This window comes from Pteropus medius, unplaced genomic scaffold (assembly GCF_902729225.1).
Source record: "Pteropus medius unplaced genomic scaffold, Ma_sr-lr_union100, whole genome shotgun sequence".
Taxonomy (NCBI): Eukaryota; Metazoa; Chordata; class Mammalia; order Chiroptera; family Pteropodidae; genus Pteropus; species Pteropus medius.
In genome coordinates this window covers 4,869,958-4,895,725 of record NW_024351647.1, presented here as the reverse complement: position 1 = coordinate 4,895,725, position 25,768 = coordinate 4,869,958, and the positions used below count along the sequence as shown (strand labels likewise).

At 33.8% G+C, this 25,768-nt stretch overlaps 1 protein-coding gene and 1 pseudogene across 1 annotated transcript in view; one reads left to right on the top strand and one right to left on the bottom strand.

Annotated features, from left to right (window-relative positions):
• Positions 1-25,768, bottom strand: part of DPH6 (diphthamine biosynthesis 6) — a 139,021-nt gene that overhangs the window by 29,537 nt on the left and 83,716 nt on the right. Inside the window, exon 5 of the mRNA XM_039843965.1 lies at positions 24,821-24,939. Within this exon, the coding sequence (XP_039699899.1) occupies positions 24,821-24,939 (119 nt within the window). The remainder of the gene's footprint in view (positions 1-24,820; positions 24,940-25,768) is intronic.
• On the top strand, positions 12,912-13,030 carry LOC120587291 (uncharacterized; annotated as a pseudogene).

The following is a 25,768-nucleotide window of genomic DNA, read 5'->3' as shown; positions in this document are numbered from 1 at the left end:
ATTGAAAAGAATTTTTGTCATTTGTTTTCTCTGATGATTAAGAAGCTGTGACTGATTTTCTACTCTTTCATTAATCACTTGTAATTTTTAACATACATTCAAAACCACAGTATTTTAGTCTAAATGTATTATCTAAAAATTTATGAATCTTAGAATATAAATCTAATAATTTATGTTCAGCATCCCTTTGACTAAGAGAAATTAGCATGTTTTAACCAGACAATAAGGTCTACAATTTCTTATTATTGTGTTAAAGTTCAGTTACATCATTTTGCACAAGAAAAATTAAGCTTGCCAACATATTTTACAATGTCTATGCTTACCATTGTTTTTTATTCATTTCTCCTGAAATTTAATCTATTTCTATCTGAAGTCTAGTCTTTATTTTTTCACCGAAGAGTTGTGAGTGGTAAACTCTTCTAGTTGTCATGGTCTGATAATGTCCTATTTCACTCTCATCATTATATAATAGTTTAGTTGTAAAATATTTTTTAGGCTTTAGTTTTTCCTAATGAGATTTATGCTGTCAATCTAATAGTAGTTCCCATATAAAGAATCTTTATTTTCTCTGTGCTATATTATACAATTTTCAGTTTACCTGTGACATTCTGTAATTTTAATACAATGTGTCTAAGTGTATATTTATTTTTATTTATACTGCACAGCATCTAATATGTGCTTTCAATTACAAAGCTCCTATCTTCAAGTCTAGAAAATTTTCAACTATTATATTTGTAAATACCGTTTTTCTGCAACTTCTATTCCCCACCCCCCAAAAAAACTATGTCAAATGGCAATTTTCCAATATCCTCCATATTTTTAAATTGCTCTTTAATTCCCCTCCCCCTGCTTTATCTCTGTATGTTGACTTCTGGATGAATTAATTCTTTCTGTTTCACTCATTCTCTCTGATTTGGCTCATCCAGTGTTTATTCTGCCCACTGAGGTTTTTAAAGGACTGTATGCTTCATTTCCAAAGTTTCTAATTGGTTATTTTTCACATCACACTGCTGTTGTTTCATTCTGGGTGATTTATTTTTCTAACTGATTGCTTTTTCTTTAATGGGTGCTATGTTTTTCTTTATTTCTTTGAGGTTCTCCCATGTATGGGGCACTTTCAGTCTCTGTTTCATCACAGAACTGTGATCTTCCAACTGCTTCTGTCTGCTTCCTAACTCTTTGCATTACAGCCCACAGCTTCAGTCATGCTTACTATTTTGTCTTTTAATTTCTAGTTCACAGAGATGTTTATAATATTTCCCAGCACAGCTATGTCTTTTATACTTTTCTTTCATGTATTCATCTATTACTGTCATGAATTTGGGGTGAAAATTTGGAAAACCAAAAGCATGAATGTACAAGGCCAGCACAGCCAGATGTTACTTTTTAGCCTCTCTTCCAATTCCTTGATTCATATATGTATATACATATATATATGTATACATACACACACACACACACACATTCACATACTTATATACATATATACCATTATATATATCACACATAACATATACATCACACTCAGCATTCAGGCATGAGGTTACACATCATTAAAATCATTTTAAAAGTCTCTCATAACTGAATTTAAGACTTGATATCTCGCATTCTCTATAAGAGTAAGGAAGTAAATAAATGTCCTCCTAGAAAGTATGAAAGGGAATTTAAGAGCATACACTATATACAGGTGGGCACTGGGAGATCAAATTGATGATCTTTCCATTTTCCATGCAGTCTTTTGATTCACTGTAGAATCATCAGACCCCAGTTCCGAATTGTTAAAATATAGAAATAGCTCTTAAATCTCATTTCAGAGAAGTCTGTATTCCATGATGAAGTAATTTAGCTTGCTTTTAGATAAGAGTTAGTAAAACATGTAAACATAAGCCATATTGGGCACAGTTGTTCCACATAAATCTGTGATCATCACACAAGTACACCTTTGTAAAAATTAGTTAATTACTTCACTTCAAAGTTTTTCTGTATTCATATAAATACTTTCAATTTATTTATTCCTAAATTATGCACTGAAAATGCTATGGAGCTAACACGATGAAAATTTAAAACTTTAAGGAAGATTTTCAAATATTTTCCTGGAATACATTATAGATCATTTCACTACAGTAGGAGAATACCATAAAATCATAAAATAGCTAAAATAAAAGAGCTACATTTCCTTTCTCTCAGAGTTAATGAAATAAGCTATATATATTAGTCTTCGTAGTTTGGTAATGGTGTCTGTGCCATGTTTAGTGAGGTTGGTAGATGATGCTACTATTTATGGTCTGATGCTTAGACATTTCACACAATGCAGATCAATTGGTAATATCATTTCACATACAAAAAAAATAGATGATTTCAATAGATATATAAAAGCAAGGGAATAGCAGAGATTGAAAAATAATTTGGACAGATTGTAAATCTATCAGAGGGTTTGTCTAGTGATTTTGGTAGGCTACTTTGCCATGAACAATGTTTTACAAGTTCTTAAGATATTTTTCAAAAAATATTCAAGCTTTAAAAATAAAACTGCTTGTCTAGATTCAATAAAATAGTTTCCATATTCTTCTAAATGGATCTTTCTACTTTATATCAACACTGTATGAAAGACATTTTTGTTTCAGGCTAACATCTTCTACTGTACTAAATAATAATGATTATTTGAGTTCTTTTATCCAGATGCCTTGCTGGTTTCTTTGTCCAAGTATAATCTGATTTTTATTTTTATTTTTCTGTTCATTAGAAAGTGACAAGTCATTGGGGACCTCATGATCACTCCCCATATGACATGCATTTCAGATTATTTTTATAAAATATTTTCTTGAATAAGATCCTGAGATCCCTAGCAATTCAAGCTATTGTCCTTGAGAAATCAATGGCCTGAAGCAACCCTGATCTCTGAGATCTCTTCTAAATCAGTTGAGACTATTATACATGGGATGGTATTAGTAAGGGATGTGGTAGGAAGATTATTCAACATATCCCAGATTATATTCAGATATGAAACTTTTCTCAAGAAATTCTTTACTTCTTAGAACACTGATGATTCCATAAATATTAAACTACATGCAAATGAAAACTTTTTGTAACTTATTTTACAAATGAATGACTGAATATTTAATTTTCTTACACTTCCACATATTTTTTCACAAGTTTCCTCATTTAGAAACATCTTAGCATTGTATGTACAGCCTTTATAATATTTACTTTCTCTAAATGGAACAAGACAATTATTAAAATAATTTTAAAACATGGATCTGGAGAAAGATCACTTTAACATGAAAAAATTGTTAGCTTATCTATAATTATGAAGCTCAAAGATGTTACTCTTTTATCATGTATTTTGGTTTTGGTATTTTCTAACTATTTGATATGCACAGAGAATTCTGACATTCAAGATTTTTCATAATTGAGAATGAAAAGTCAGGGTCAGATTAGCATCAATAAAATATATTTATCATTGAGATTATTTTAATATTATGCTTTAAATGGTTTAGACAGAATCATTTTAAATAATAAAGTCAATATTTGAGTTAAAATTTAACACAAAGCTTAGACAACATAACTTCTCAGTTTAATTTACTTGTTTTATCAAGAATCCACTTATATTTCTAAGCATAACTAAAGAATGATGCTAATATACCAATATATTTGCTCTCAAATGATTCTATTACATAGAATCATCTTAAAGCATAAGAATATATAATAATACCTTAGTAATTTTAAATCTATCTTATACATTCATTCAATTTTCAATTTTTAAGCAGTAGCCATTTAACTGGGAAATGTAGCTAGTCCAAAAAGGCATAATCTTCTCTTTCTTTAAATAAACCTTAGTATCTAGATCCAATAAAATTTCAGCATAATTTGAAAATATCTTTCCTAACCTTTGTAATGCCATCATTCCCATTTTATTTTATATAAAACTATATTTCTGGTAAAACCCCTTTTCAGGACTGTGAAAAACCTATGAAAAAGTCACAATGGTTTGTGGTCTTTTTCAGTGCAATTCAACTTTATCTAAAAAGCTTCAATTTATCCTTGTCTTTGAAAAAGATGTTTCATTTTTAGAGTCATTCAATTTAGGTGCCTCTTTTCTAGTGAAGCCTGGGTCATGAATGGACATAAACTGTGCTTCACCAAAACCCTAATAGTCTATTCAATTTCCCTCCTGAATCAGTCAGCTGTGGAATGTGAGTCTCAATGTATTATCTCCCCTATGAAAACCTTTATAATCATTGAGATGGTTATATTCATTAATGTCAATATAAATATCAATATCAAAAATATCAATATTAACAAAGATGATTACAATCCATAAGACCCAGGATAATGTTTTATTTAGAGTATATTTTAACTCAAATACATAAATAAGTTACTTTAAGTTACTAACAAAATTTTCTACAAAGTAAAGAAAAATTTTACTGTAAATCCTGATACCTAATCATTTAATCATGTCTTACAGACATTCCTTGATGGAAGCTGGGTGGCTGAATAAACCCACAACAAGACCTAGGCACTGGATAACTCCATGCAGAATTAAGAAATTAATTAGGAGGAAGAACCATAATTTGTAGAGCTGACATCTATTTTACTTTACTTGCATGTATCAATGGGAAGCAATTACAATTCAATTAAAATATTCAATTTTATTACTTTACTGACTGACCTTGAAGTTAATGCCTGTTTTATTTAATTGCATCATCTATGAATAAATGTTAACCCTACAGTGTTATGCCCCATTATTTTCAATGCATTTTTCAACTTCTCAACTGAATTATATCAGTCAATTTATTATCTACTGTAATGAAAGCAAGTGGAGGTTTATTTCTTCAGGTCAGCCCAATATATGATTTGAGAGAAACATCACAAAATGTTTGATAATGCTATTTTTAACGGAGTCAAGTGAAATGAATTACATTCTCATCTTGACTTTTGTAGCCTAGACTTTTACTGTAAAATCAGTAGGTGATATTAGAAAAAGTATAATCACTCTGAGAAGCAATTTCCAAGCTGCCTATAATTCCTGATAAATTCAATGCAGACAGGTATTAAACATCCCATGTATCTTCGAAAGTTAAAACACACACATACATATTTAATAATCTCTTCCTATTTCTATCAGGCTCACTGGCCACCAGAACAAGTAGATTCCATTTAAAAAGTTCTAATGGTTTTGTTGGTAAATATGACTTTTTTTTTTGATCCCAGACTCCAGTTGAGCTCACCATTATTTTATAATTGAGTATTTAAGAAATAAAATCATTGAATTTCTGTTAAAAAGAACAGATGAGAAAGACTGATTATGTCATCACATAGTTTGAAAGCTGACTATTTGGGGAAAGATTTTATTTCAATTTCCAAATTTTCCATTTCTACAATTAGACCACTAAATGCTTCCTTATCTTAGCATTTAACTGGTTTCTGAAATCTATGAACTGGTATTTTACTTCAGTGTAATTAATAAAGGAAACAGGTACTTTATGAATTCACTTTTAAAATCCATGGCACCTATGAAATGACTGACCAATAAATCATATTAAGTATAATTATGTAGTTAATGATAATCAATACTTGCTGGTGATAGCCTTATTGGTACTTTTTTTTTTAACTTTAAAAAATACTGTATAGTTTTAACATTTAAAAAATGAATAAAAAGTAAAAGATGTGTTTCAAAGAGATTTTTTAAAAGGGGAATTTGAAATTATTTTAGAAATATCTTCCTAATTTTTCACGTACGTTTTCAAGATGATGAGTACTGAAAACTGAAAGAACCATGATATCAGTAGGCAGTATTTGAAGGGGTGAAAGTTGAGGTTAAAAAAGCAGACAAAGCCAAATCCTAAAGAACCTTGTGTTTCATTTTCAAGAGTTTATACTTGAATGTAAGTTCACAGAGAAGACAGAGAAATTCTAAGCAGAGGAATGACACAATCTAATTTGACTTTTAGAAAGATCACTCTAGCATCAGTCTAATTCCTTGGTAGGAAGCGAGACTGGAGTAAAGAAGGCAAATAAAGGGGCTGCTGCAAAGGTTAGTAAGAGAGGGATGTACCAGACAAGGCAATAGGTATGGAAGGAAGGGAATATATTTGAGAGCAACATATAGTAGGTAGGATATATAGTACTTGCTGATGATCTGGGCATGGAGAATAGAGGAAAGATAAAAGGCAAGGATGATTCTCAGGTTTCTGACTTTGATCAAATTAAAAGGTGGTGACACCAAACACCATTTACTTTGCATGTAGATAAAGCAGAACAGAAGAAAGCTTAGGCAGAAAAATAAAGGGTAAATCCAGCTTTAGACATGTGTTTGAGGTGCCAGTGAATTACCCGAGAAGAGGTATCTAATTGGCAAGTAGGTATATGAAGTTAGAGCCCAGTATAGAGGTTTGGGCTGGAAATACTAATAAAGAAATAGAAGCAACGAGATGAAATTATTCAACGAGATGAAACTATGTAAAGTGAGAAGAGAAAATATAGGAAACAGCTCTGATGAATATCCAACTTTAATGGACACTGTAGTTAGAGAGCTGTCCAAAATGCAAATCTAATCTAGTCATTTTTATTTTTAAAATTCTTCAATCATACTTCCGGGCAAGATGGTTATATGAGCACTGGCATCTAATTCTTTCTTTTTCTTCCTGTGATGGTTAATTTTATGTGTCAACTTGAGTGGGCCATGAAGAGCCTAGATTAAACACTGTTTAGGGTGTTTCGGGATGAGACTGGCATTTGAATTGGTGGTCTCAGTGAAGTAGACTGCCTTCTACAATGTGGGTGAGCATCATCTAATCCCTTAAGGGCCTGAAGAGAACAAGGGGCAAAGGAAGAAGGAATCCGCCTCCTTCTTTCTGCTCCAGTGCTTGAACTGGGACACCTCACCTCATCTTCTCCTACCTTCAGACTGGGATTTACATCATTTGCTGTTCTGCTTTTTGAGCCTTCGAACTTGGACTAAATTATACCGCTGGCTTTCCTGGATCTCCAAGTTGCAAACAGCAGATGGTGAGACTCTTCAGCCTCCATAATAAGGCAAGCCAATTCCTCACAATACATCTCTTTTTATATCCTATTGGTTCTCTTTCTCCAGGGAACCCTGACTAATACATTTGCCCTCTCCATTCCAAACTCCACTGAAATGATTGCTGAATAAAGGAAAAAGAAAATATCAGGACTGAAACTATCTAGAACTTGAACTAAATTCTGCTTGAGGGAAGATAAAATCAAATTCAGAAGAAAGGCTGTCTTAAGACTTTTCCATTGAAAGACTAACTTTCTAGGAAAAGAAGTAAGGGAAATCCTGGAGAATTCTGATTATAACCCAGACCGTACGTAGATCTTGCATTGTGAGATGTAATACCTACCTTGGTTCTTAAGTTTATAGTGACTGTGACCTATATACACTTATACAAATTTGAGATATCAACCAATACAACAGTAGCTATCTGAAAGATAATTCATTAGAGGACGAGCCCTACAAACTCTATCATATCCTTGCTCTAAGCAGTTTTAATATATAGATGTTAGCCTTCAGCTAGGATAGGATAGTCCTACCTTCTAACCGCTGCAAATATAAAATTATATTGGTATTAAGGCACTACACACAAATATTTATTTGGACAATATAGTTATTATGTAGTCTTACTACATAATAGACAAATAGAAAAAGGCTCATTGACTTACCTTTCTAGGAGTTTTCAGTTGTTATACGTTATTAGGAAAGTTGTTTTAGTGTAAGCTCTCTGATACAGCCATATGTTATTATAGATGGCTAACTTTTATAATATTATATGTTAAAATAAGATCTTATTTATTTGTGAATTTTTGTGTATTTTGCATATTTTTGATTTTTAAAGAACAGAGACAATTGGAGCTATTTAGTTGATAGGAAGGTAAAAGACAGGTTTTAGAATTATAGTACATACTTCTTGGAAGGCAATATATAATATTATGCACGCACACGTATGCACACACGCACGCACTCACACACACAAAGTAGCTTTGGGATACACAGAATCTTAATCTATTCAAAATTTCAAAGACCATATCTATACCAGCACCAAATAGTTATAGGCATAACTTATTTTTAGAACAGCCTGTCTTACCTAATAAAGGAAAAGATGTGTTAGCAATAAAATTAAAAAAAAAAGTCAGCATTTATTTCCTCTGCTCTTATAATCTGTTACTCTCCTTTACAGACTGAGCAAAAGGCACTCTACTTACAGATGGGTGGCTGTGGGACTACTAGTACTTGTATTTATATCTTAAGAAAAGATTATATCACATACGCTCAGAATTTGGTATTTAATCCTTGATTTTCGCCCTTTCAATTTAAGATAGATAATTTACAACACATCTGGGAACTGTTAAAAGTGTCAATATTTGATGTTACAATACTTGAGTTATAAGTTTAAAAATTCTGTGCTAAAGTACTTTGTATAAAGGTAGAAATATATTTCTCATAGCAATTAACTATACTTGAATACATGTTAAGTAACCTTTTTTTAAAACAAAATAATTACTTGAACAAAGTTCAGGTGTAAAAAAAAAATGTTACGTTAACCATAAAAGATAAAAGAATAATGCAAATTACTTTTAACCTTTACTGTTCAACATTCTTTTCTAGGAAGGCTATTGCAATGAATAATACTAATTATGTCCATTATTATCCAAATGAATGACAGCAGAGCACAGCGTGTAGAAGCAATAATTAATATTCCTTATCTTGGTTCATTTGGGCAGTTATAAAAGAGGAAACAGATTAATGCAACATATAGGAATTACCACAGGTGAGCATGTGTAGTAGAATTCAGCAAATTGGGGAGGCTGCATAATTAAAATTTGTGTTCTAATTAGTATGGGCATCTCTTAATGTTAACCCAGAGGGTGAGACTTTAAAAAATTTATGTTAAAAATCTGAAAACAAAAACGGTTAGCAGCCCTCCAAGAGGCAAGTAGAGAGTTTAAAAACTATCCAGGCTGCTTGGAAGGCAGATAAGGACAATGGCTATGAGAGATATATGTACTGTGCCATTATTTGAAAGGTCAAAAGAAAAATCTATGGATAGTTATTTCTTTTTTTAAACTGGAAACAATTCCATATAGACATTTATGAACACATTGAAATTATTTAGAACATTTTTAAACACGTAACATTTTTTTCTGAATTAAATACCAAAAAGTACATTGTCAAAAAAAGGATGAATCTGAAAAAATTTAAAAAGACAAAAGGTATCATGAGAACTAAACAGTCAATATGAGTGGCTGGACTAACTGCTGAGTTTTTCCCCATCACCGAGGACTTGCAATGGGGACAGCAAGTTATATGATGAGAAGCAGCAGCGAAGTTTAACTCAGTTTTATTTGGCATTGCCCTTTGCTGTACAGGATACTGGGGAAACGACTATTCCAAGGGCACTTTCTGAGAAAATCAGTGGGGCAGTAGCAGAGAGCAATCTCCTAGGAGGAAATAATAGAGCAACTTGAGAAGTTCCACAGCAATAAATCACCATGACCAGATGGTATTCAACTGAGAGTTTCTGAAGGAAATAAAGTGTGAAATGGCTGAGTTACAGAGGAGGACATGCAATGTATCCAGAAAACCATAAACTGTTTCCAAATATCGCAATTTTGCTAATGTTTTATCTTTTCTGAAGGAAAGAAAAACAATCAAATTAAGATTAAGAGAATTACAGACTAGTGGCTCTCTTGGTGATAATGGAGAAACTGATACAGTCTAATTAAGAATAGCTTCCTTCAACATCAGGATAAGGTTAACCTGCTAAGGTCAAATCACCCACTGAGTCTATAAAGAGAACGCTGTTTCTCTCCATCCCATTAAACTTATCTGGAAATGTCAATAAAATACTAGATAGAAGTAAACCAGTAAATGAAGCTTTTAACAAGGTCACATGAGACTATTGGGGAAAATAAATAAGCACAGTCTTTGGGAGGAGAAGCCACAAGAGAAACTTCTGTCATTAATTGTAAAACTTGCTAAGTAATGAAAACGAAGTTTCAGAGACAGTTTCTCTTTTCTTCCTCAACAATGGGTTACCTCTTCCAGAAGTATAGATCACTTTCAAGTTTAAAAAACAAACAACTCCCCGCCCCCGCCCCAACACATACACATACACACACACAAATTTCAACAGACAAGAAGCAGAGTAACATTAGGGAGGAAAGGTGTGCTCCCAAATCAAGAAGAAAATAAGACTGGCAGGCAATGGCGACATAAGCATGGAACAAAATTTTTACAAATCAAACAGCATCTGAAAGCCATAATTGAGTTTAAGCTTCTCATCATTGTGCTCTATGTATCAGATTTTAAAGAAAATTAACAAGTAATAAAGTAATGAGACTGGTTTTTATGTGTTAAAATGAGGGCTGTTGCCTTTAAAATGGTCACCTTTGGACACTATGTACTCATTCCAATAGAAAGTATATGTCTGCTCTTAATCAAGCCATTTCTAAAATTCTCTCAATAGAACTGCCTGCAGAGCCAGTGGCATATTGTTCTGAAATTATCCAATAGTGGCAAAACTCCATTCTTCAAGAGTGGAGCCAGAAGCCATTAGGGGAAGATGGAATTTCTCTTCAAAAGCAACCTTAGCTAGTCCAGTTCTATAACCTCTGATTATCTCTTCTGTCTCTTCATGAAGGAGTAGTATTACCTGGGAAAGAGCAAGGACCATGCAGAGATGCTTGAAGAAATCCACACAAGGGCCTGGGACAACTTCCTATGCCTCTATTTGGGAGCTCCAAACGTTAGATAGTTCCAACACCAAACCAAGACCTGTTTTACTATATAACTTCTACTTGCTTTTAGAATTGTCCTCTGAAGCCAAAGAAAGTACCAGCAGACTTTCAAATGCTATGGACTGCTATAAAAAATCTTGTTCTCTTTGGCCCAGTAACTGGCTGCATTTACTTCAGGGTAAACACATCATTCCTTTAAATAGCCCTCCTAGAGCACGACTGCTTGTCCTTTCATTGTTCTGGTCACTCTGTACTCAGTGAATTATAGCTTTTTGTACCCCATTTTCATGCACTCTTTCCCCCTGCTTAAAAAAGCAATTTCTATTCATTGTAGGAAATACAGAAAACATAAAAAAATTTAAATTTTTCACATTAACACCTTCTAGAGATATCTGCTGCTAATCCATTGTTATTTTTATTTTTAGGTTTCTTTTTATGAATTCCATTTCTGTAGACTTTATCTTACATTACATACACACACTCTTACATACACAAAATCTGTTTTTACACAGGATATATGTCTTTGAAAAACTATAAGTAAATTAAATCACATTTTAAGTGTCAATAGAATTCAATATGAAAAGAATATCTGTAATGAAAAAAATCTATCCTTAAAATGGACAATAGTTTGATAATATTATTTTATCTTAAGTATATATTGATGTGTGGTTTTTAAAGAGTTAGGAGTGGCAAAATCAAAACAGTGACTGAAAGAGATCCTAGGAGATTGTGAACAGAAGAACTAAACCCGGTCTGTGGGGGGTGGGAAGAGATACATTTAGAGAAAAAGATTATTTTGTTAATGTGGATCTGGGTCTAGGAATAACGTCAACCTTGTTAATTTGTAAAGATTAAAATGAAAAAGGAATTACCACAATATAATACCTACTTGTTTAAATATACGTTGAACTTTTCCAGTGAAAGGAAATAGAATAAAAGTGAACAAAGGATGGAAGCAGTTTGAAGTCATGCTAATACTAATGAATTACAGACACCGATATAATAATTGCATGTCATCAGCTGCATTCACTTCTGACTGGAGTCTATTTATTGAGGCATTCAACACTGCTTGGTTTATAAAGTGCATATAGGTATTTAACAAAAAGATAAACATGTATCCTGTACTTCAACTTTTTGCCACTTGATATGTTAAACAACTTTTACTTAAAAAAAAAAATGCAATTATTGAAGCACAGCTGAATGGCCCCAGAACACCCAGGCTCCATTAAATTTGCTTACATCTAATTACTGCTACCTGAGGCAGGTGAAAAATTTATTCTTACATGATCTTTCTTTATCCAGTAGCCAAAAAAAAAAAAATAAAATGAAGTAAAATCAGTGATTTCCAATCTAATTACTATCAGAAACTATTTGTAATATTTGCTCTTTAAGCCCTTTTAAACCTGGACTTTGTGCAATAACCATTATAATTATGTTTTTAACTGCTTAACAGAAATGATTTCTTCTAGAAAAATTAGTGTAAGCCATCATCAATGTCAACTATGAATTAATTTCCTATATCTTTCAAATTAAACATTTTGGGGTCATTTAAAAACACTGTAATTTAGAAATTGCGATACTGCTTCAGTTTCCCAAAATATAACTATATATGATCTGAAGTATCTTTAACTAAAGAAATAAAAATGTGAGATTAACAAGTACAGCACAGGGAGCCAAAAAGCTCCAAGATTTAACTACAGTTTAGACATCGACTTTTTTGAACCTGTCAAAAAAAAGAAAAATACATCTCCTAGCTCCAGTTCCACTGAAAACCACAAGCTTAATTGTCTTCCATCTGTTGTATAGGAAACTTCCAGTGATTTTCAGAGGTGAAGACGAGAAAGAGAGGTGTATTGGATTTATGCTGCAGCACAGTTATACAACATCAAAGTTTTTTTTTTTTTGCCAAACAGGAAAGTGAAACAGCAAACGAAATCTATGAGAAAAGCTTACCACTAAATTTACTTGTTCACATATATTACAGCATATTAAAAGTTGCTCATAATTATCCCTATACCTATCTAGCAGTAATAATAATGTCTGTAACATGTTAAACTGTTCAAAACACTTCCGGATACTGTTCCATTTTAGTAGCAAATGTTTAGTAGAAAACATACTAAAATATTATTTAAGAAAATGAAGGCTGTGAAGTCTACTGTCATGCCACCCTGAACGTGTCCGATCTTGTCTGATCTCAGAAGCTAAGTAGGGTCAGGCCTGGTTAGTACTTGGATGGGAGACCACCTAGGAAGACCAGGTGCTGTAGGCGTTAAAAAAAAAAAAAAGAAAGAAAGAAAGAAAGAAAGAAAATGAAGGCTGTGAAAATGGAGGTTCCAGGGCTAGGTAAATTCTCTAGGTTACAAGACTATGAAGCGATAAAATCAGGCACTGAAATGACATCTTTAGATTTTGAGTAGTAGTCTTTCTTAAAGATCAAGTTAAACCATAATAAAATAAAAAGGTGTTCCTTAAACTAAGATGCATAAACATGTCACAGCAATATGTCATAGGCTATAAAAGCCCAGATTAACATGGCACATCTTTGTAAAACAACACTTATGCTACAAGAATTAGGGAAACAAATCTCCAAAACAATGGAATAAAATAAAAATGAGCATTATGATGTGAGGCATTGTGATATAACGATTTATAACAAGAAATACATGATCTTTGTCCATTTCTGACAACTTACCGAAGTGATGAGAGCTATAAAGGTGTCCTTTGTTATGTTAATGAGGTGACTTTTGGACCCAGCCTAAGGATGGGGGTTGGTTTCCAAGAGAACCAATTTTGTGATGTTTATCTGTATCTTTTATCATATTCTTTTATAATAAACTGGTAAATGTAAGTAAACATTTCCCTGAATTCTGTGACTCATTCTTGGTAATTAATTGAATCCAAAGGGAGGTGACAAGGGGGGTGGGGTGGTCCTGAGAACCTCTGATTTATAGTCAGTCAGTTAGAAGTACAGGTAACTGGCATCTGAAGTCTAAGGGGAGGGGAGAGTGAGGGAATGGTGGGAAGGGGAGCGCATCCTTGGAATCTCCAGTCTATAACTGGTTGGTCAGAAGCACAGGTGTTAACCTGGGCTTATTACTGGCTTCTGAAGTAGAGGGTAGTTTTGTGGGACTGAGACCTTTACCTGAATTTAATGCTCTCTGCAGGTAGACAGTATCATAATTGAGTTGAATTATAGGACACCCAGCTTGTGTCATGAATTGTTTAGTGTTGGGAAAAACCTCTACACATCTGGTAACCAGATGTGAAATGTTTCGTATGAAGAGTAAAGAAGACACACAGGAAAGAAATGAAGTAGGAAAGAACTGTTTTTTTCCTAATTCAGAAAGACCAAACCGAGTTTTTCTAAAAGAGAAAATATAAAGGAAAGAATAATAATGATAGCTGCAGAAATTAATGAAATAAAAAAACAGCATATCATATAGAAAATCAACAAAATCCAAAGATTAAAATCAATAAGACTATAGACAAATAAAGGCAAGTAATAAAATAATCATCAACTGGAATGAAAAAGATGATGTTAGGTAGTCAGTCAGACATGAGCGACAGGGGGAACAAAGGAAGAGGGGCCCAGCCCAGAGACTGCCCAAAGAACACCCTATTGGTAGTTAGAGAATCCCTCTTGCATCCCCAGAGACAAAGAACAGGAGGGTCATAGCCTTAGCTGGCCTAATCTGGCTATAGACACCTGCGTAGAAAGTACTACCTTAATTTACCTACAGTTTAAGCTTCATTATAATACTATGTTTATGCCTGGAACTTCATGAATCTAATTATAACAGACTATTCTGGGTAAACATATGTGCACTAGGCAAAGAGTTATATAGCAGCCAGGTGTCAATCAAAATGACCTCACTTGCCAATCACCTAGGAATGCCTTTGGAACCACCCCATCATGGTCAAAATATAAGGCAGACATTCCTACTTCTGGGTCTTCTTTTTGGGGCCTTCTTTATCTTTCTAAAATATACTTTTAATAAATCTTTTCTAAATCTCACTGACCTGTGATTCTTCACTACGTCAATGAGGAAGAACCGAGGAAAAATGCTAACTACACTTCTGCACCAAAGATATCCCTCTCCCTTCCCACTACCGTTGGAGTGACACCAATCTCCTACAGGCCTTAATGGTAACAATGACATCACTACCAATTCTACAGACGATAAAAAGACAATAAGAAGACATTAAGAACTACTTTATAGTATTCAAAATTTAGAAGAAATGGACAAATTCAGAGAAAAACACAAATTTAATTGAAGTAAGAAATGAAAATCTGAATAGCCTTAAACTAACAAAGCAATTGAATTTCTAGTTGAAAACTTCCCACGAAGGAAAAATCCATGTTCAGATGGCAGAGCAATAAGTACTTCAAAACACTGAAGAATGAATGCTATCTTTGAGAAAATCTTTCAGACAACAGAAAAAGAAGAAATGCTCCAAAGCTTTATGAGGCCAGGGTAACCTATTACCCATACCTGTCACTACTAGGAAAGAAAATTATAGATCAATCCCTGTACTAGCAGAGTACTAGCAAACAAAATCAAGCAATACATAAAAAGGACAATACATCATGGATTATTATATGGCAATAAAAAGAAATCAAATACTGACCCAAGTTATAATATAGATGAAACTTAAAAACATTATTCCAAGTGAAAAAAGCCAGTCACAGAAGACCACACATTGTAGGATTCCATTCATATGAAACTTCCAGAACAGGCAAATTTATAAAGATAAAAAGATGCAGAGGGCTAGAGGTAGGAGAAGAAGATTGGGGGAAAATGGGGAATGACTGTTAATGGGTACAGGTTTCTTTCTGGGGGTACAAAGATGTTCTAAAATTCAATTGTGATGATTGCACAACCTTGTGAATTTACAGTTTACATAGGTGAATTGCATGGTATGTTAATTATAACACAAAAAACCTTAACAAATAGTATACCATGTATAATAGTTACATACTCAGACAAAGCAGAGATAGAGCTCTTAAAAATGGGAGGGGAAAATTTGAGAAAGCATATGTAAAAAATTAATTTTAACTGTTCTCAACAATTATATTGGTGGTAGTGGTGGTATTAGCATTGTTATTCTGAGACTGTTTCATATATTTTTAAAATTTTACTATCTATATTTATTGATATGCTTAACGCCAACATAAGTTTTCTGGAGTAGAATACATTACTATTACTACTTACATACAGTAAGTAGATAATTCCATTCTGGCTCTTCTCTGACCCAGCTCTTACCCCAAGAACGAGGTGATGAGAACGAGATACGATCTTTCAAGTAATTGTATCTACTGTAGGTAAGGAGCCCCCAAAAAATAAATCTGAATGTTTACTTAGGAAAAGAAAAGGCAGTTGTTCTCCCTCCCCTGAATTTCCTTGGAAAAGTAAAGAGAAGAACTTGTATCTTCACACTTATAAATGTAAAAAAATCTCTTAGAGGGGGAAAGAGAACTAGTGTCTCCAGTGTTACAACCCAGGAGATGTCTCCAAGGTCCTGGTCTCCTTGTCCCCTAGGCTCCAGAGAAGTAAATCTCTCCAGAGTTCTCATTGTCTATCCAGTCATACATTAAATTCTCAAGCTTGTCTATTAGCCTATGTCCTAAGTTTCTGTAAAATTTGCTCGGAAAGGCTTAAGTGTGTAGAAATAGACATATTTTCTTTACAACCCCACATATGCAATGTACAAAACAAATGAGAAATTGAATTAAACCAGAAGACTGGATTGTCAAATCATACTCACAAATCTGAGACCTTATCCAGTATCAATCTTTACTGGTAATTTAAAGGACAGAAGTAATCAAACAGCACAGCAAATCAGGGAGAGATCCAGGACCATCAGGACAGTTTTCTAGGTCCCTTCTTGTCACACTGGTATACTCTGGCTCAGGTTAGCATATAAGGTCAATTAGAATTATAGTACCATTCTCAATTTCTGGCCCAACAAAAACAACTTTTCTCATTGCACGTTCACATTCATAGTGACTGGGGTAGTGATTAGAAACTGTTCAATAAATTCTGGATTCCATCTGGTTTGGGGACATAACTTTATCGTAGATATCACAGTATAGTTTTTAACAGTCATTGCTTCCAGATGTCATTATGCAACATGTTCTCTTCAGGATAACACGGTGTTGTTCTTTTATTTGTCTAATCTCAACCAATGAGAAAGTACCATGGGAAAGATAAATCCCCTTTATATCTGGTACTTGAGCCATTAGAAAACAAATATAACGCCTCCCTGTCAAGTAATGTCCTACCATAATCTAGGCTAACTAGTACTGCCATAAATTGGCATCCTTAGCTTGGTTTCTGATACTCCTGGCCATTGATCTTTAAAAGCAACAACTTTCATAGTTATTAAAATATTCAATAGTATTTCCCAGGTAAAGATATAGGCTCTCTTCCTTCACTCATGATTGATATGATGTTCCATTAAAAAAATACTCTGTTAGTCTAGTCATTTAAAGCTCTGTTGTCCCTCCAGGGCCATTTCTAGATGCAGCCAGTCTACTGGAATAGAGCTCCCTCTAGTGTCTCCATTGGGACTAGAAAGTCCTTTTCATCATCTTGAGCTTTCAGGAACGTTTTGGTTTGATGTAGTATCCCAAAACCAGCATCAACAACTGGCACAGCAGAGGCAATAGTAATCAAGCTAGAACATGGTTATTACCCGGTACATTAGTGATATTAGTGTAATTTAGGAAAATGGTTTGCACACTAAAATAATGTAAGTCCCCTGAGAGTGTCAACTGGTATATTATACCAAATAGCTCTGCCTAGTGTCATAGGTTTTCCATAAATGTACTTTGCATAATTCCAGACAGGAGTTATCGGTAATTTCAATTCATTATATCTCTCCCATATCCATCTCTCTCAAGGGTGGTGTTCCAATTTCCTTAAATAAATTCTATTTACATTAACATTTCTGTATTTGAAGAACTAAATCAAGCTTTGGTAGGCAGTAGAAATCTGTTTTCCATTATACTTATACAGAATCGTAGCAAGATATCGTTTGTAATATTTATTTAGTTATAACATTAGTTATAACATTATATAAATTTCAGGTATACAACATTATAATTGGATATCTGTATGCTCTATTGTGTACTCTCCACCAACATCTAGTTTCCATCTGTTACCATATATTTGACCCTCTTTATCCATTTTCCCTTTCTCTCATCTCCCTCACTTTCTGGTAACCACCAGTCTGTTTTCTGTATCTATGAGTTTGTTTTTGTTTTGTTTTGCTTGTTACCTTTTTGTTTTATATTCCACATGCGTAAAATCATGAAGTTTTTGTCATTTTCCTTTTAGCTTATTTCACTTAGCATAATCCCCTCTAGGCCCATCCATGTTGTAACAAATGACAGTATTTCGTCTTTTTTATGGCACAATACTATTATTCTATTTTACACACACACACACAAACACACACACACACACACACACACACACACACACACACACACACACACACACACTACTTTACCCAGTCATCCACTGATGAACAACACTTAGGTTGTTTCCATATTTTGGCTATTGTAAATAATGTTGCTGGAACATATATCTTTTGAATTCCTGTTTTTGTATTCTTTAAATAAATACCCAGAAAAGTACTGGATCATAGGGTAGTTCTATTCTTAAAATTTTGAGGAACCTGCTTTTCACAGCAGCTGAACAAATTTACATTCCCACCTTGTGTGTTGTCCTGGCCTTGTTTTGGTATCAGGGTAATGTCTCCTCTTCAATTTTTTTCAGAAGAGTTTGAGAAAGATAGGTATCAAATCTTCTTTGAATGTTCAATAGAATTCACCAGGGAAGGCATCTGGACCTGGACTTTCTTTGGGGCGGGGGTTGGGGGGGAGTGATTATTATTTCTATTTCCTTACTAGTGATTGGTCTTTTAGGCTTTCTATTTTTTCATGATTCAGTCTAGGAAGGTTGTATAATTGTTAAGAGTTTGTGCATTTCTCCTAGGTTGTCCATTACATAGTAATCCTTTATGATCCTTTGTATTTCTATGGTATTAGCTTTAACTTCTCTTGGATTTCTTATTTTATTTGAGTCTTCTTTTTTCTTTCCTTTGTGAGTCTGGTTAGGGGTTTGTCAACTTTATTTGTATATTCAAAGAATCAGCTTTGTTTTGTTAATATTCTCTCTTGTCTTTTTTTGTCTCTATTTCACTTAAATCCACTCTGATTTTTATTATTTCCTTCCTTCTACTGACATTGGAATTTGTTTATTCTTTTTCTAGTTCCTTAAGGTGTAATGTTAGATTATTTATTTGAGATTTTTCTTGCTTCTTGAGGTAGGGCTGTACTGTTATAAAATTTCCTCTCAGGATCGCTTTTGCTGCATCCCAAAATTTTGGCATGTAATATTTTCATTTGAATTTATCTCCATGCATCTTTTAACTTCTTTTATTTTTTCATTGACCCAATAGCTGTTCGGTAGCATGTTGTTTAATCTCCACATATTTGTGCTTTTCCCAGCTTTCTTCTTATAGTTAATTTCTAGTTTCATATCACTGTGTTCAGAAAAGATATTTGATATGATTTAATCTTCCTAAATGTGAGGCTTCTTTTGTGTCCCAACATATGGTTTATCCTTGAGAATGTTCCATGTGCACTTAAGAAAAATATGTATTCTGTCACTTTGGAATGGGAAGTTTTGAAAATATGTAAGTCCATGTAGTCTAATGTGTCATTTAAAGCTAATGTTTCCTTGATGAATTTCTATCTGAATGATCTATCCATTGTTCTCAGTGGGGTGCTGAAGTCTTCTTTTATTGTGTTGCTATTTCTCCCTTTAGTCTGTTAATAATTGCTTACTATATTTTGGTGCTTCTAAGTTGGGTACACATATGTTAATAAATGAAATGTCTTCTTGATGGATTGTCCTATTTATTATTATGTTTTTCTTTGTCTCTTGTTACTTTTTTGTCTTAAAGTATACTTTGTATGATATATATAAGTATGGCTACAACTTTTTTATACTATTTGTTCAGAGTATCATCTTCCATTCCTTTACTTTGAATCTATGTTTGTCACTGGAGCTAAAATAGGTCTCTTGAAGGCAGCATATAGATGGGTCTTGTTTTTAAATCCATCCCACTACTCTGTGCCTTTTGATTGGTGAATTCAGTCTGTTTATATTTAAGGTGATTGTTGATATATGAGGACTTACTACTGCCATTTGATCTTTCATTTTCTCATTGCTATAGATGTCCATTGTTTCTCTTCCCTTGTGTTCTGTCTGCTACTTTAGTTTGGTGGCTTCTATAATTTGATTTTTTTCTCTGTTTTCTTGTTTTTTTTGTTGTTGTTTTTGTTTGTTTGTTTGTTTTCTTTTATATTCTGTGTCTCAGTTCTGAATTTTTGTTTTGTGGTTACCATGAGGTTGCATAAAATGTATCATGGATAAAATAGTACTTTTTCTTGTGATAGCATCTTGTCTTCTTTTACCTATAGAAGTTCAGTTCCTTTCATCCTTCTCCTTTATGTTTTTGTTGTCACATATTATTCCTTTTTATGTTGTGTTCATTACCAAATTGAAGCTGTTAGAGTTATTTTTAAGCTTTTTACCTTTTAACCTTCATGTTATAATTAAATATTTAGCATCCCATTCTGGAACAGTTACAATTTTCTGCTTGTTTGTTTGTTACCATACTCAAAGGTTTATACACTTTTGTCTTTTTGTTTCAGAAGAGCACTTTTCAATATTTCTTGTAATGCAGGTTTTGTGATGGTAAATTCTCTCAGCTTTTATCTGTCTGGGAAACCTTTTAGTTCTGGTTAATATGTAAGGGATAACTTTGTCGGATACAGTATTCTTGGCTGATGGTTACTATCTTTCAAGATTTTGAATATGTCATTCCACTCTCCCCTGGCTTGCAGAATTTCTGCTAAATACAATAACCTGATGGAGTTTCCTTTGTAGGTTACTGTCTTTTTCCTTGGCTGCCTTGAGAATTCTTTCTTCATTATTAACTTTTGACAGCTATAATATAACATGTCTTGCAGAAAGTCTTTTTGCGTTGAGGTAATCAGCTGTTTTGTTAGCCTCTTGTATGTCCAGTTCCTTCTCTAAGTTTGGAAAACTCTCATTAATTATTTTTTTAAATTGGCTCTATTCCCTTCTTCTCTTCTTTTGAGATACCTATTATTATTACATTGCCTTTTCTAATGGAGACAGTAATTCTCACAGAGTTCTTTAATTTTTTAAAATCTTAGTTCTCTCTCCTCTTCCACCTGAATCATTTCTAGATTTCTATCTTCAGCTCAAGAAGTTTTTCTTCCATATGGTCTGCTCTATTTCCAGTGATTTCCAATGCATTCTTCATCTCATTTATTCAGTTCTTTAGCTCCAGAATTTCTGTTTGGTTCTTTCTCATAGTTTCAATCTCTTTTGTAAAGTACTCCTTCTGTTCATTAATTTTATTCCTGAGCTCATCAAACTGCCTTTGAGTTTTCTTCTATCTCAATGAGTTCCTTCATGAGAGCTATTTTGAATCCTCTATCATTTAGATCTGAATCTTCTATGGCTTTGAGTTTGGTTTCTGAAGATTTATCATTTTCTTTTTGTGGTACTGTGTTACCATGGTTGTTTATTGTGCTTAAATGGTGGTCGCTCTGCTGGCTCGTTTGAAGTAGCAAATATCTTCTTATTTAGGTATCACTTGATCTTAATAATTTATCAGGTTGGTAATTAGAGACCTTTCATTTTCTAGTAGGTGACTCTGTAGTGCAAGTTTTTGGTTTCTCTTAACTGTGCTGCTTGTGCCTCTGGGGGTGCTAATGCCTCACTGCTACCATTGTCCTTACAGTGGTGGGTGTCACCGTGGTCATGAGTGTCACCACCAGGGTCCCTGAGATAATGGGTGACCCCAATGTGTCCAAGTCTCTTGGGTCTTGGGGGACCACTGTCATGGCAGGGCATGGGGTAGGTGGGGGAAGAGGTGGGTTCGTTAGCACGGCTGCTAGTGCTACCTGTTTTTCTATGGCTGCTGGAACTGTTGTGTCCAAGAGGTTGTAATCACTTGCACTATCTCTGCTGCTGCTATGGGACTCTCTGCTGTGGGCACTGCTGCAGTCAGGGGAGGAAGCCGATACCACTGTTGCTCTTCTTTTCCTTTGCTAGGGCCGTAGAGGGTCTGGAGTCATGGATACCATCTCCTTCACTGCTACTACACTCATTGGGGCTGTGTTCTTAGCTGTGACATTTGAGGAACCAAAGTCATAAGCACCATCCCTGTCATTCCCCCCCATTCTGGATCTCTCAGGCATCATAGTGTGTTGAGCAGAGGAAACTTTGTTGGGTCATAAATGTCCCACTAGTTGTAGATTGAAAGGGAGAGACAAAGGGATCCTGTCACTTGGCATGATGATGTCACCCTCTCCTTAATTCTTAACCTTAGTCCTACTTTGGTTTTCTTCACTAGAGCATCTCTATACACTACAAGTATTACCTTTGACCTTTTCAGTATACAATCCCTATCTTCAATAGGAATTGCTGTTCATTTAGCCCAGTATCTAACAATTCTAAGAAGTTCTGCATTCCACCTCCATGCGTGCATATGGCCTAAGATTCTTTTCTGGGAATTGGGCAAAGAGATCTGGCCTTTCAGTTTTTTGTTTTTTTTTTTTTTCTCAGAGTCTATAGCTTAACTAAGAGAATAAATTCATTCCCCTGTTTAATTATTTTCCATTCTAAATGATGGTCCTCATAATTGGCCTGAACTCTTCCAGATTAGGATAGAGTGAATTTACCGAAGCATTTTAAAGATGGTGCCAGAATGCCTCTCCCATCTCCTAAAACATAATAGTGTTTTATTTAAATCCTTAGTGGAAATTCCATCAATTTCCTATTTTATCATCTCATTTTTAAGAAGCCATCTAAACAAATTCACCCAGTTGAGCCAGTTATCTGTTCTATTTCCATCTTTTCATTTTTCTCTCTTGTGCCGCCTTTCTTTTGGATGGTTTAGAACTTTTTCAACCATGCAGCTCTATGCATGGTAACTAAACCAGCAGATCTGTTACTGCCTCCCTGAATATTCTTTTAGCTTCCCAAAAGCAAAAGTTTTGTGACCTACTCCCATCATGTCATCATTTGTGCCCATGACATCAAATTACATGTCTTCCACAGGTCATCATAAAGCCTATACAGAGTTACTTGCACTTGGACCATTTCTGTGATTACTTTAAAAGAAATACTCCATTCGCAGTTTGGGAAAGGAGTGAGGCACTTACTCCTCTCAGGTTAAGACTGCCAAATTCCAGTCTTAACCCACTCTAGCAGATTAGCTGTCATACTATTCAGAAGCACACAGAATAGACTCTCATATCATTCATCTGCTCATCCTAAATAATCCTTTACATTCAACAATGTCTAGAACAGTGATGTGGCTCCCTGATCATTAATTATAATAATCCACAACAATAATTATTCCCTCGGCTTTTGCTGGTATTTTTTATAAAGAGCTCTAACTTGTAAACAGAATACTTAGCATTCAGTAGTCACCTGACCTTGGTCTCCCTCTACCTGTATGGTGATTCTAGTAAGCAAATATAACTTTCAAGAAGAAGAAGGCTTTCCTGAGATGGATAAATACCATCTCCTGTTTTTATTTTCTCCAACTATCATCTCTTTTTTTTTTGGGTTATTTTAAAGGATCCTGTTATTATTACCAGGGCTATGAATAATAGCTGAGTCCTCATGATGATTTTCTACCCTCTCTTCTTTCTTGCCTAAAAGTATCTTCTATAGCTATGGGTCTGGGAAAAAAAAATCCCATTGACTACTCCTGTTTACAATAACAAAAGATTGGATCATCAAATCAGACTCATATAAACTAGAGACACTTTATCTAGTATCAAGCTTTACTAATAATTTTAAAGATATAGGCAATCAAAGACCCTGGTGAAGCAGGGAGGGGACCTAAACCATCTGTGTCACCCTCCAGGTGTTTTCTAGATATATTATATCAGCTCTGACCCAGGTTAACAAGTAAAGTCTCTAAGCAATGCATGTAGTTTATATCTCTTATACAGAAGATAAGATATCTCAGTTATAAAAAATGTCTATTTCGTATTCAGATAGTTACATATCTTACATGATAAGTTCTAGGGAGCCATGTCCCAAACCTAAAATTTCCAGGTTTGTTTACCAAAATCAATCATAGCAACTAGTTACATGCTGCTAAGGACAGTCAAAAGATAAGGACTCTTCTCAGATGGTAAATACCATTAGTAACTTCATTTGTTTGTGTATGACAAGAAGTCTGTAGTTAATGTTTATAAGATTATATAGGGGTTCTTCTTTCTTTCTTTTCAGAAAATTTATCCCAGTTACTGGAAAGAATGTATTGTAGACCAGCTACTTGGTCTTCTTGTTCCTAGTAATTATGAGATGTTTTAATAAATAACATATTATGTATACTTGAGAATCAAGATTTTTCATTGTGAAATAAAGCACAGATGGAATATGGAATTATTATAGTTCTTACATAGTCCTGAATTTGATTTCAAAATATCATGAATTCATGAGGTATTAGATACACATGTACACACACACACACACACACACACACACACTCACACACACAATTTCCCATTAAAAGGAATGTAGGCATCTTGAAGAAATGGGATCTAGGTCTGCGGCAGAAAACATATAAGATGACCCATATGTTCATAGCAACACTATTTATACAGTTATGTGCCACTAATGACATGAACTTAAATTCTAAATCCCATAAAAAGAACTTAAATGACTGTAATACAATATCCATTTTAGAGGCAGTTATATATTAAAAAAAAAAAAAAAAACATAAAAAAACAATGAAGCTCACTAATAATTACTTTTGTAAATGGTCAAAAGCCTATTTTAAAATTTCCCTTTACTCAATTTCTTCAGCTTGTGACTTCACATTTTTATATTCTAAATCATTTTTCCTTTTTTGTTGTAACTGCTTATTAGTGAACTCAGATTATCTGTGTGGTAAGAGACAGCTCCTTAAAGGTGTGGCTACATACCCAAAGCTGCTACTTTGATGATGATTGCTTGAATGTTAGATGATATCATCTCTCGGAGCAAATCTTCTTGGTTTCTCTGCCAAAGGTAAGCTAAAGGCTGAAGATCAAGCCTTTTACACCTACATAATAAAAAGAAAAAAATCAGATCATATCTTAATGTTCTACACTTGGATCCACAGCAATTACTTTGATTTTAAACATAATGCTTCTCTCAAGGACTGTAGCATTTAAAATGCTTTTAAAAACTTGTTTTGCATAATGAAGTTTATGTATACAACATAAACATATTTAATTTCCACAGGCAGATTAGAAGTATTAATTTTAGTAAGACTCTACAAGTTTAGAAATCTATGCAAAAACACCTCCAAATGCCAATGGATGATTATTCTTGTTTTTAGAATTTCTCTGGATATCAAAATTGTGAAGCATATGCAAAATGGGCAAATAAATTTAGCCTAATAAAATCATATGTTGATTAAATTTATAATGCCTATGGTTACATGAACTATTCATATCTACTAACCGAATTAAAAAAAAAATTGACTCAATGAAAAGAAAATAATAGAACAAAAGTACAATGTTGAGCACCTAATATGCTGCAGGTATTGTACTACATATTTTATATCATGGTGCAATAGGAAAGAACATAATAAATAAATCTGGGTTTGAAACCTACTTCTTCACTCAATAGCCAGGTGATTTTGGCAAGTTAAAACTAAGCTCTTGGTCTTGAGTTTCCTAGTTCATAAAGTGAGACAAATATATTTCCTTTTAAAGTTCTAAAGAAGACTTAGAGATTAAGAAGTAAAGTCATCCTTAACTCTTCTTTTCTTCACATTCCTTATCTAATCTACCACAATGCAGAATATGATCATTCCTTACCAACACCACTGCTAACACCCTGGTCTGAGCCACCAATATCTCTCATGTCAGTAACTTCTTTCCCTA